General features: G+C 37.1%; 1 protein-coding gene across 2 annotated transcripts in view; it reads right to left on the bottom strand.

Annotated features, from left to right (window-relative positions):
* The window catches only part of LOC145266334 (putative E3 ubiquitin-protein ligase UBR7), a 50,739-nt gene extending 38,314 nt beyond the window's left edge, over window positions 1-12,425 (bottom strand). Inside the window, exons 1-3 of one of the 2 annotated variants that reach the window (XM_080121921.1) lie at window positions 12,224-12,425; window positions 3,306-3,439; window positions 434-491 (exon numbers count right to left, since the gene is read on the bottom strand). In XM_080121921.1, coding sequence (XP_079978047.1) covers window positions 434-491; window positions 3,306-3,439; window positions 12,224-12,373 — 342 coding nt within the window. In that variant the 5' untranslated portion in view covers window positions 12,374-12,425. The remainder of the gene's footprint in view (window positions 1-433; window positions 492-3,305; window positions 3,440-12,223) is intronic. The other variant, XM_080121922.1, reaches the window with a different exon arrangement.
* Window positions 12,426-12,889: the final 464 nt, after the last annotated feature.

Raw genomic sequence — 12,889 nt, 5'->3', positions numbered from 1 at the left:
AGATTTAAAAGGGCACGTGTCTATAAAACTCATCTAGTAACCACGTTATGGGATTGCTATTTCATACCAAACTTACTTAGAGTCTTGGGCATGCTGTGCTGGTGTGGCCTTGTTCTCCTTTAGACCAAGGTATGGCATGTGCAGTTCTAGGAGGGCCACTTTCCATATTTTGCCTTTTCATCCTTTAAGAGGATCAGTTTTATTGCTAATTGCCTAAGGTGTCCTTTACCAAGTAAGGCTGACGGGGGTTGCCCAGGCATTTTATTTTGTCTGGTCGAGTGCTCTTCTTTTTAAAAAGAAGAAAAAAAATTTTTTTTTTTTTTTTTTTTTTTAAATTCCCACTTTCCTGGCCTTGTGTTTAATCTTCTTAACATGGGAGATAAATAAAACCAGGGGGGAAAAAAAAACAAAACAAAAAGAAACTATTACTTACCCTGAAGAGCTTACAAGGGGAGGAGAACTTTTTGTTGCCACAGTCACATCGAAAGTTCCTAGAAAATAGAATTTAAATCCTTATAAATATATAATACTAGTAGGGTTATCCAGTGTTACCTAGGAGCATAAAAAGAAAAAGAAATAGATATTAAATAGCATAATACTAGCAGAGTTACCCAGGGCAATAAAATAATAAAATAAATGCTAAATAGTGTTATATTTTTTTTCCTCCCCCCTAAAAGAAAAGTTCCTTTTTTTTTTTTTTTTTTTTTTTTGTAAAGAGTGAAAAAAAAAAAAAAAAAAAAAAATTCTTAGGCCTTCAGGGCACTACTAAAAATGCGTTTAAATATGCTGCCGAGACAAAGTGTAATTAAAAATCAGTGAAGAGAAAAAAAAGATTAAATGGTGATAGAATTAAAAATATATAATATCCGGATATAAGAGGCTTCTTCTCCAGTTCCAACATCTCTCTTATATCCAGTTGTCACTGTACATTAACACAGGTTCTAATTTGGTATAAAGTTGTATAAAAGCCGACAAAATAAAATATTTTTACAACCACATTTCGTAAGTGCAAGATATTATCATCTTGGTAGCATACAAAAAGTTATAAGAATGAGTGAGCAAGCCTTTCGCGGACATACAGAAAAAATGCACACACACATTTTCGCTTTTATATATATATAAACTAGCGAGGGGTACCCGGCGCTGCCCGGGTGTTTGGAGGTATGTGTGGTTTTGGGTAAATAAAAAAAAAAAAAAAAAAAAAAAACGAAGCCTTGACGCGCAGTTGGAAAATAGTCAAGTGTGAAAAAAAAAAATCAAAAAAAAAAAAGGGGTCCATTTTTGACAAATTATTGACGTGAACTTTGAGTGCAGGACAGTGTTTTACTTAACGCGAGTGTTCGCTTCTTTTTTTATACGAAAAAGCTTAATGCACATGCGGCGATCGTAAGCAATAGCTATTCAGCAGTTAACATTTTCTGCGGGACAGTTTTTAATGAGATCAATAAAGCGGTTTGTTTGTTTTTAACTAACTTTGGGGAAAACCAGCTCCCTGTTTATTAGGAGGAGTGTCTCGTCTTCAAATGAAAGCAACCGCCTGACATGACGAAGCCAACATTGACCAAACTGGAAGCCAGTTTCTGTTTTCCTCGCTATGCGCCGATCAAAAAATATCTCGAAAATAGCTTGTAAAAGTCGGGTAAATTAAAGATAGCTGCGACCAGAGTTCCTTAGTCGTAGATATTATTATTTAGACAGCATATAAAAAGTTTTAAGAAGGAGCGAGCCAACCGAGAATCACGGCGAAAAAAGCCTTTTGTAGACATACACAAAAAAGCGAACACACACATACATTTTCGCTTTTATATATATATAGACTAGCGGGGGGGGGTACCCGGTGTTGCCCAGGTGTTTGGAAGTGTGTGTCGTGGGGGGGGGGTTAAAATAAAAATAAGTTTTGGTAGGTAAGTATGAGGATCGAACCCGAACCCTTGAGGCAAAGTTGGAAATTAAAGTGTAAAAAAAACGTGCAACATTAACCAGTGGGCCACCGCAAAATACTAATGGAAACACGTTTGAATTTAATTATTTAGAATTGGCAGGTGCCCGTTTTAATGAGGTCGACTTTGACTGCAGGGCAGTATTTATTTACTGCAGGAACGCTTTTTTATTTTGATTTTCCCAAAATATTGAGGGGGAAACCAGCTCCCCATAAAAAGGGGATTGTCCAAATTGAATAGCAATTGTCTGATATAAGGAAAATATTTCCACATTGATCAAAGCTGATGGTGACCGGAAAAATACCGCCAGAATTAGTGTCGCTTTTATTATACGAAAAAGCCTAATCCACGTGCGGCAAGCGAAAAGTGTTGAATACTTATCTTTTGGAAGTCGAGCAAATTAAATAGACAGGCGACCTCCGTTGTTAACTCATAGATATTATCAGTTATATGCGATATAAAAAGTTTTAAGTTGTGAGCCGACTGACTGCTTCTCGGAAAAAAAACTTTTACAGACATACACAAAAAGCGAACACGCATACATACACATTTTCGCTTTTATATTTATAGATAAATAGACTAGTAGGGGTGCCCAGTGTTGCCCGGATGTTTATAGATAGGTGTGTATATTGGGGCGGGTAGATAACAACAAAAAAAGTTTGGGTTTTGGTAGGTAGGATCGAACCATAAGCCTTGAGGTGAAGGTGAAATATAAAGTGTGAAAAAAACCCTGACACGTTACTCGCTCGGCCAGCAAGGGAGATTAACAGAAAACCATTTGAGTTTATTTAAGTATTAAAAACAGGTGTATGAATTTAATGAGGTCAAATAGAAATCCCGCAGTTAACTTTTACTGCGAACCAGTTTTTAACCCAACTTCGGCTGGTTTTGTTTCCCCAGGATGTTGGGGGGAGAAGGAGGACCAAGTTCGCCATAAAAAGGAGATCATCCAAATTGAATAGCAATTGTTTGATATAAGGGGTTTGTTTACCCTGCACTGATCAAAGCTTTCTTGCTTTCAAGGCAGAGAAACATGTCTTCGCTTCAGTTTAGTTTCACTTTTATACGAAAAAGTCAAACATACGAAGGGAGCCGAAATAGCAAGAATTTTGTAAAAGTCGATGTAAATAAATCTAGACGCGACGCGCATTCACAAGTCCTAGATATTACGATCTGGACGGTATATAAAAAGTTCTAAAAAGTAGTTTATTTGCATAATGGTTTTGGAAATGAATTTTATTTCTAATTTGTTTTTAATTCAAAGAAAAATAAATTTTAAAAAATGTAAGCTCTTATTTTTAATGTTTAAATGAAAAAGAATGTTGCCTAAATACACAATATTTATAATTTGCTTGTTTCACTGACCTTTTCGTGTAGAGTTCAAAAAGTTCATGACCCTCATGGCATTCATAACTGCAAGCAAGGCAAATACCGGCTGGCTTTTCTGAATCAGGGGTGCACGTAAAACATGCATACAGAGCTTGGCGTGAAAGGTAACCCTGGATAAGACAAAGTTAGAAAAAAAAAAAAGATTTAATTTCCTGCAAAATCCATGAAATTAAGTCGGTACTAGTTCAGATATCATTTATAGCTATGCATCCTACGTTAAGAGATGGAGAAAAAAAAAAAATTAAAAGGACTCGGTAAAATCTCAACGACACAAATATTCTCAGCTTGCATCAGAACATCAGGAGCACCTTCTTAGCGTCACCTACTGTAATAGAAGTCATTATTCTCGCAAACGACCTCCTGTTTGCTTAGCCTGTAAAACGACGGCAGAAAAATGTAGAAAAGAAAACACAAGCATAATTTTGTAGGTTGCTCATTGGTAAACGTATGACATTAATTTGCATATGTACACGATCGGCAACTGTTAAAAGGGACGAATTCTAAAGCATGAGAATCGAGTTTTTTGTTTGACAGCTTAGACAGAACGAACAGTGGAAGATAATATTGAATACACGAGGAGTCGTAAGTTGAGGATTGAAAAGAAAAAAAAAAAAAAGGACTTTCGTGCATTGTATCAACAAGAGGACGTTTTAACACTTGTTTCTTTTTTTTTTTTTGGTTCCCTTTTTATTTTATAAGCTATCTCAGCGTTTTATTGTTTAATTTTCAAGTTACTGTTATAAGCAGTGACTTAAAAAAAGACAGATTCGACATTCGTTTAATACCAGAATTTGATGGATCTCTGTTGTCGAATGGGTTGAGAATGCTGAGCGTATTTGCAAATCGTGCAAAATAAAGAAGCTAGCAACAGTCATTCCGTTAACTGGAGGGGCCTCTGCAGTGTACCAGCAACTCGGGGATGAATCTGACTGGGAAGAAATTAAGCAGAGCATTTGGGACAGATCCTTTTATTGCATGGCAACAGTTCACTACCCAGCAACTATATCCCAATGAAACGGTGGACATTTACTTAGCTGATTTACGGAAACTATCAGCACTGTTTGGTAGTGTCAACGACAAGACACTTCCAAAGCATGCGGACCTGATCTCATCCCAGCTGTGCTATTAAAAAAGTGCTCAGCTGAAGTAGCTCCAGTTCTCTCCAAACTCTTCAACAAATGCCTTAATGAATCATGCTTTCCGGGCTGTTGGAAAACCGCTTCTGTGGTACCAATATTCAAGAATTCTGGCGAAAGAACTGACCCATCAAATTATCGCCCCATTAGCCTCCTCCCACTTTTTCGCCAAAATATTTGAGACCATAATTAACCATGCTCTAGTCCGGCACCTTACAGACGCTAAACTTCTGACTGACCAACAATATGGATTTAGACAAGCCCGTTCCACAGCTGACATTCTCACTGTAATCTCTGAACGTATATACCATTCACTGGATAAAGCGGGGGAGGGCAGAGTGGTAGCTCTAGATATATCTAAGGCTTTTGACAGGGTATGGCACAAGGGTCTCCTCAGGAAAATTAAATCATACGGTATCACTGGTAGAATACTTAACATAATTAAATCCTTCTTAGATAAGAGAAAAATCCAGGTTGTCCTCGACGGTCGTACATCTAAACAGTGTGATATAAATGCGGGAGTGCCTCAGGGGTCTATTCTTGGACCTCTGTTGTTTCTGATATTTATTAATGACCTCCCCGACAACACTGCCTCTGAGATGGGTATATATGCTGATGACACTACACTCTATAAAAGGCATGACAGGAAAACAAATGAACACATATCTAAAGAAATGGCAAAAACACTAGAGGATGACCTCCAATCTGTAGTTGAATGGGGACATAAATGGATGGTCACATTCAATGCTGCCAAAACCAAACTGGTTTCCTTCAATAACTACAAGAAACCTTCTCTGCCACCAATAGCAATGGCCAGTGACTCCCTGTCTGAGAGTACATCTTTCAAACTGCTTGGCCTAACGTTCACAGGAAACATGAGCTGGAACAATTATATTGAAAACATTGCCAGGGCCGCTGCAAAAAAGGTAGGCTCTCTCTACTGTGCTAGAAAACTACTGACACCTGAAAGTATCCTGTATCTCTATAAGGCCACCATTCGCCCATGTATGGAGTATTGTTGTCACATCTGGGCTGGTGCGTCTACTACTAGTCTCTCGCTCCTAGACAAGGTTAAAAAAAGAGTCGCCAATCTGATAGGCCTTGAACTGGCATCTAAGCTTCAGCCTCTGTCCCATCGACGATACGTTGCATCCCTCTGCTTGTTCTACAAGTATTTTAATGGTGAGTGCTCTGACGAACTGCAGACACTTGTGCCCCCACGTCGCAGACACCCTCGACAAACCCGACAGGCAGCTAAATCCCACCCTCACACAGTAGAGATCCCTAGATGCAAAAGATCCTTCTACTCCAGTAGTTTCTTCCCCAGAATCGCTAGACTCTGGAATTCCATTCCAGGATCATGCTTCCCTAACTGTACTGACATGCAGAAGTTCAAGTGCAACATGAACCGACATCTTGCTGCCCAAATCCCTACATAGTGCCCCCGTAGTTGCTGACCCTGATAGTAGCCCCCTACACCTGAGTGGCAATGTGCCTTGTTTGGGGTGAAAATGTAATAAAAAAAAAAAAAAGCTGTGCCTTACTGGTGGGCTTACCTGAGGATGTCAGTAGACTTTTGCGAGCATTGTCACATATTGACAGATTAACATCTGACGAATTACTGGCCCGAATATGAACCAGAACCAATTACACTAGCAGCTGGCACTAGTCGTGCAGCATCTAAACCCTATCGAGACAATGTGGATTCTCTCCCAGCTAACGCTAAACGTGAGAGCCCTGTCTTCTATAAATGTACGAGTCTTAACTATTTTGCTAAGGAGTGTCGGAGTCGAAGTGGTACAATGAATGTTTATCCACAAGCACACAGAACACTACGATGCTGCAATGAGTTGGATCTTGCAACTGTTCGAGAAACAAAGTCGAGGACAAGGTACTGTCGTCATCCTTGCCCCTTGCCAAACAATGAACACAGCATTGCCTGATTTCAGCGTCAAAATTAATGATGTGTAATGTTCAACACTTATAGACACAGGATGTTCCTGGTATGTAGTTAGCGCAAATCATTGTCGGACATGGAGAAAGCAACAAATGGAGGTCATGACCAATAATGTCACGATCTGCACTGAAAAAGGTGACAACTGAAGTTGACGTACTGGTGATGCAGGAGAAACCTCTTGGATATGACATTACTTGGAATTGACACAATAAGAGCTCTAGGCGTCATAATCACAGCAGCCAGAGGTATAATGCTTGGTAGAGGAAAAGGTAAATATTACCTTATGCTACAATAGAACACCGACCAGTCTAATTTAATTTTTCAGAGGGATTCAAAGAGGAAGACAACGAATCTGATAATCAAACCTGTCGCAAATTTACCATCTGCATGGTATTGACCCTGGGACTATTTTGCGCCATTTCACCACCTTCGTTAATGCTACATTAGCGTTTTATTATTTTTATTTTTCATTTTCTTCCTTTGAAGATTGTAATGCTGGGTATAGGGCAGCCAAAACAGCTGCCAACATTGCCCTGCTTTTTATTGAAACTAACCGAGAGCTCTTTAGTATCCTTGTTCCCTTAAGTGCAATTGTCTGGATCACTTTTGCACTTGGTTCACCAGGAATATTAGTTAGTTAGGACTTCAGGTTCTTCTTCATAAGTCCTGTGGCACCTATAATAACTGGTATGATTGATATCTCCCTAAGATTCCAGTTTCTTTTCATATCATACATGATACCTTGGTATTTGGCATGTTTCTCCTTTTCAGCTCTGTTCAGACCTCCATCATCAGAGACACTCACTTCAACCAAGGTTGCAACTCTTTCTGATTATTCCATATAACTATGTCAGAATTCAGCATTTTCAAGGTAGGTGGCTGTAGGTATTACATGGTCATAATATATGGTATATAAGTCATTTCCAACTGTTCTTTCAGGTTGATGTTCCCAGGACTTGCTGCTACACTGGATGTTTATTTTTTACAGATGGTCCAGTGCAGGTACTTACATACTCCATCATGTCTCGCTGTGTATGGCCATCCCCAAAAAGAACCTTGCAACTTGATACCAGATGACTCACACTTTCCAATTCTGTGTGGCAGAATCTGCATTTGTTATCATTAATGAGACCTGCCATCTTCTGGAATGCATTGGTCATCAATCCCTGATCTTGAGCAGCAGTTATAACCTTTTCTAAATCGTGGTGCTTGTCCAAGGAACCTTCTTTGTCTATGTTTTCACGAGCGGTTTACGAAAACATTGACTTTTTTTTTGGGGGGGGGGGGAGTATTTACACAACTAAACTACATTTTCATAAAATAAAGTTTTCACCTCATTTAACAGTAATTAGAACAAATACTTTTCATGAAATTAAATAGTTTTCACGTCATTTAATAGTAAAAATAATGCTATCAGTAACTTTTCATGATTCGGTGGGAGGCGGTGGAAGGGTGGAAGGTGTTGTGGCGGCCCGCAGCAGACAACCCCCCCCCCCCTTCACCGCCTCCCACCAAATGTAAACAGAATTTTTGTGAAATATTAAACAGTTCTTCTGCTTGGTTAATGCCGGCACGTTACTTACGTTAAAACGCTTAATTAAACTGCAGAAGCATCTGCCCCCCCCCCAAAAAACGGCCAAATACCAAATAGTTTATATAATTTTTTGTCTGTCAAATAATTTACGCAGCTAAACTCCACATACTTTATTTTTACTATTGTTCTACTCGAATTTTCGTAGGTTTTGGATGTATTACTATTTTCGACATGACAAATTAAGTACGTAATATTGTTTTTTTCTTAAAACGATATACTTTAAAAAAAACAAAAAAAAACGATTTGTTGACTATCTTTTAACAAGCACTAAAAGTTTAAATAAACAGTTTGAATAAAATTATTTTTATATTTGCATTAATAAAACAAAAAAATTGTCTGACGTCACTTCCGGTGTAAACAAAATGTACGATGCTAAACTAAAGTCTTGTTTTTTTGTTTTACAATAAAAACGGAAGCCGGGTTTGGTAACCGGACTATTATTTTTTCCCCTCGGTTTCCACCTAACACCGGTATGGCCGAATGTAGAGTCGCCCATTCTTCCGTTACTCCACTTGTATTTATTGTTACATTTCGATACGCGAAAGTAATTTTGAGGCCTTTAAACTGACAGATAAAAGGCAACCGTTTAAAATGTTGGCGCTCGTTTTTTTTTGGAGGGGGGGGGGTGTATAAGTAGACAAACGAACTGTGATACTAGACTTTCGCCTGTAGACTTGATGCTTATTCAAATTGGCACTTATGGCGGCAATTAAAAGTAAAAATACAAAAAAGTCTGTATGATGTACGTACCATCACGGAACAAAGATGAAATATTCCAAAAATCACGTAATTTGATCAAATATTTCTTTTCATAAAATGAAGAACGACTAAGCGAGTCGTAATGTTTTCGTCGGTTACGATTAAATCCGATGAAATAAAAAGAGATACATCGAAGTTGAGATGAAAACTTAGCCTTAAGTTCAATAGTAAAATCGCTTAAAATCGTAAATTTTAATGTTCTTAGTTTTAAATAAAATACTTGATCGATTTATGTTAAGATTGCTTTTGTTAAGATTGGCAGTTTGTTTACAAAACCGTTTGGCGGAAGTGATGTCAGACAAATTTTGAGGTACGGATGACCAACACATTTTTAAGCCAATACAAAAATATAAGTTTTATTCAAACTATTGTGCGGAATTTCCACACGTTTTGCCCCTGGCAGAATGAAAGAAAACCAATCAGAAATTACAACAGGCTCACCTTTTAAACTTCAACGTAAATTTAATTAAAACAAAAAGATTCAAGATGCAAAAGATGCGTCATCTTTAGCTATCTGCCGTAATGAGCCGGTAACACCCTAAAGGAGTAATAGTTTATCTTCGATAAAAGCTGGGTTCAAAATCCGCCGACGAAGAACGCTGCTGCAGTTGCATAGGTTGAAGAGTTGAGTGATATCTTCCAAGATGGTTACTGCAAGTCGGGTAGCCTCCTGGAGTCCACTGTAGATAACTACCCAAATGGTGGACAAATGACAAGTCGGTGCTAGTGCAGAGAGTGATCCGCGCTATTTTTTAAATCGTATTTCCAAGTTTAAGTTTTTTTTTTTTTTATTATTATTCAATTGTGAGGCTGAAGTATAGAATAGGTACAAAACACCCTCCCCTCCCCATGTTAAGAATGGCTTTTTAAATAATGTTATTTACGTCCGAATCACTCTCCTCACTAGTACCGACAAGTCAAACTGTAAACCTTAATTTTGTCTCTGACAGATAATGTCAGTCAGAGACGAAATTAAGGTTTACAGTTTGACCTGTCAAATAATTTACGGCCATTGTAATGATACCAGTGTGCAAAATAATTCGCCAATTTAAGTATATAAAAAGTGTTTGCAAATGACATTTCACCCCACATTAGGGCATTAAGCAATCTGAATGGTTCAAACAAAATCATAGGCGGACAAACCAACCAATAAGGAGCCTGCTTATTTCTGCAGAATTTCTCACACTATTTATTTGGGTCAATGTGTACTAGTTGTCCAACCTGCAAAAGGTGTTTATTCCGAAAGTTGTCTCCATATCCCATTGACTACTGTACACTCTTTAACCCGTATCCTCGAGTGACCTCTAAGCCTTGATAAGTAGGGACTCCTATTAAAAAAAAAAAAAAGCTGTTAACATGGGGAGGTTGGGAGATGTTTATTCCGAAAGCCGTTCTTAACACGGGAGGCGTTACTTTTCTACCAAACTGGATATATTTTTCGTGTTTTTATTCAATGTAACATGTTTATTCAGCTCGAAAACCATACAGTGTTTACCGATGTATTGGAACATTCAAGATGGCGTCTGATTCTCTCTTTAACACGGTAAGTTTGGGAAAAGATGTTATAAATAAAAAACCGGATAAAATACTGTTAAAAACTCGCTCAATATATGTTACCGTGACATAGGTTGACATATATTCGGCGGGTTTTTAATAGTATTTTGTATAGTTTTTTTTTATTTATAACACCTTTTTCCATACTTACGGTGTTAAAGAGGGTGTGAGACGCCATCTTGAATTTTCGAATACATCGGTAAACACTATGTTTTTCGAGCTGAATAAATGTTACATTGAATAAAAACACAAAAAATATATCCAGTTTGGTAGAAAAGTAACTTATCTTGCCTTTGATAACATTTATTTGTTATATATTTGTTTTGTTGACAACTTTTTCGAATCTACGTGTACACTGTACACTGTACAGTAATACAAACCCCTAAACATTTAATAATGTCTCACTTTTACAGACATTTGTTTTTAAATTTCTTTTTAAATGACGACTTTTACCGACTTTTTTTTTTTTAATAGCATTTGCGGATGGGTAAAAAACGAAAAAAAAAAAAAAAAACCCATTTACTGACAATTTCTCAGTATCTTAACTTTGATAACATTTATTTGTTAAAAATATTTGTAAAGTGAGAAATTATCAGTAAATGGTTTAGTTATTTTTTTGTTTTTTACCCATCCGCAAATGCTATTAAGATAAAAAGTCGTCATTTTAAAAAGAAATTAAAAACAAATGTTTGTCAAAGTGAGACATTATCAATAAATGTTTAGTAACTTTTTTTTTTTTAAATATTCATAAAGAGTAAAACTTTCAAAATAAATAATGTGACAAATAATCGTTTAGTTACTACGACAACGTCAGTAAATTAAAAAAAAAAAAATGTTAGCGACACTTGTTTTTTTTATGCTGGTCGCCATGGAACTCAACGCCCAATGAGTACCAATATTTTTTTTTAAAGTTCTATTTTTATGTTTGATAGAGAAAACAAACAACACCTGTGATGTTTGATACAAAAACAAACAGTGCATAAACATTTTCAGGTGCTAATGCACTCACTGATCCGCGTTATTTTTTTTAAATCGTATTTCCAAGTTTAAAGTTTTATGATACGTCTTTTTTTTAATTCAATTGTAAGGTTAAAGTAGAGAATAGGTACAAAACACCCTCCCCATGTTAAGAATGGCTTTTTAAATAACATTATTTCAGCACGGATCAATAAGTAATGAGTATCCATTTTTATTATAAAAGGTTATAATTTTGTTATCAAAACTTAAATAACGACTGTTTGAAGGAAACTACTATTTTTATATTTGCTTAAAATAAAAAAAGAAAAAAAAAAGCTACATTATACAGTGTTGGTCATCCGTACCTTCAAATTTGTCTGACGTCACTTCCGGTGAATGGTTTTGTAAACAAAGAAGTGCCACTCTTAACGAAAGCCATGCAATGCTTGTAATATGACATCTTCGTTCATGTAACGAGTTAGGTACATCGTTCAGACTTAACTGTATTTCCTACTTTTAATTGCCGCCATAAGTGCCAAACTGAATAAGCACCGCATATGCTTCAAATCAAACCAAAAAAAATGTCTTCTATTCGACAATTTAAAGACTTCAAACCCACTTTCGAATGTCAAAAGTTACTGATTAAATAACCGTTTGATTTTTCAAACCATTATTCAAAAGACAAAAAAAAAAAAGAAAAAAAAATGGCTGTCTTCATGGCTCGAAGAGATTCGAAAATGGTTCTGTAGCCTTCAAGCTGTCGATTCAAAAATAATTTGTCTTAGTGTCAAAAGTTTACAAGTTAAATTCAAATATAGATTGGCTTGTCGTCATAACAAAACAAAAACACTATTTCTTTTCGACCATGCGACTGAACGAAAATTGAGGGATCGATTTGAAAACAATTAAAAAGGAAAGAGAAGTCTGTTCTTGTTACCTGAGGATAGGTACAGTTTTTGGAGTCGCTTCCTCCCAACACGGCTTTGGCATCAGCTTCTAGTTTCTCCTCTTCGGCTATAAAGTCCATCATTGTTATGTGTTCCTCTTGGTCTCCATTTTCGCGCGATTTCTCCTCGTGGTCGGCCATCTTTAGACACTGACAGGAAATCAGAAAACGGGGCGGGATCAGAGTTAAACAAAAAAAAAAAAAGAAGAAGTCGTGACGTATCAGCTTCTCATTGGTTCAGACGAGCCCACGTGATAACCATGGCAACAAAAATTACACGACCTGCGAGAAACGAATAGGCATTTTGGTTATCACCAACTTCCGCGTGTTATTTTAGCTTCCGGTTTTGGATTACCGTTCTTCTCCGCGCACGAGCTATGTCCTGGAAAAGTTCCTTTCTGATTGGTATGGACGAGGCCACGTAATAACTATGCTCCAGAAAATATATCACTCCTAACGCAATTCTCTACCTATACAAGAGTCAAACGCGTCTTGAGTACTGTTGCCACATTTGAGGAGTACCCTTTTCTGTCTTGACAGGATACAAAACCGTTTCGAAATCTAGTGGACGAGGACTTTCTCGTCTCCTTACGATGTTGCCAGTCTAACTCTGCTTTAACGTTATTTTCATGACAGCTCCAATAACATTCGCAACAA

This window comes from Euprymna scolopes, chromosome 41 (assembly GCF_053919585.1).
Source record: "Euprymna scolopes isolate OS-2025 chromosome 41, ASM5391958v1, whole genome shotgun sequence".
Taxonomy (NCBI): domain Eukaryota; kingdom Metazoa; phylum Mollusca; class Cephalopoda; order Sepiida; family Sepiolidae; genus Euprymna; species Euprymna scolopes.
The sequence above is the reverse complement of the archived record's forward strand: the minus strand, read 5'-3'. Positions and strand labels throughout refer to the sequence as shown.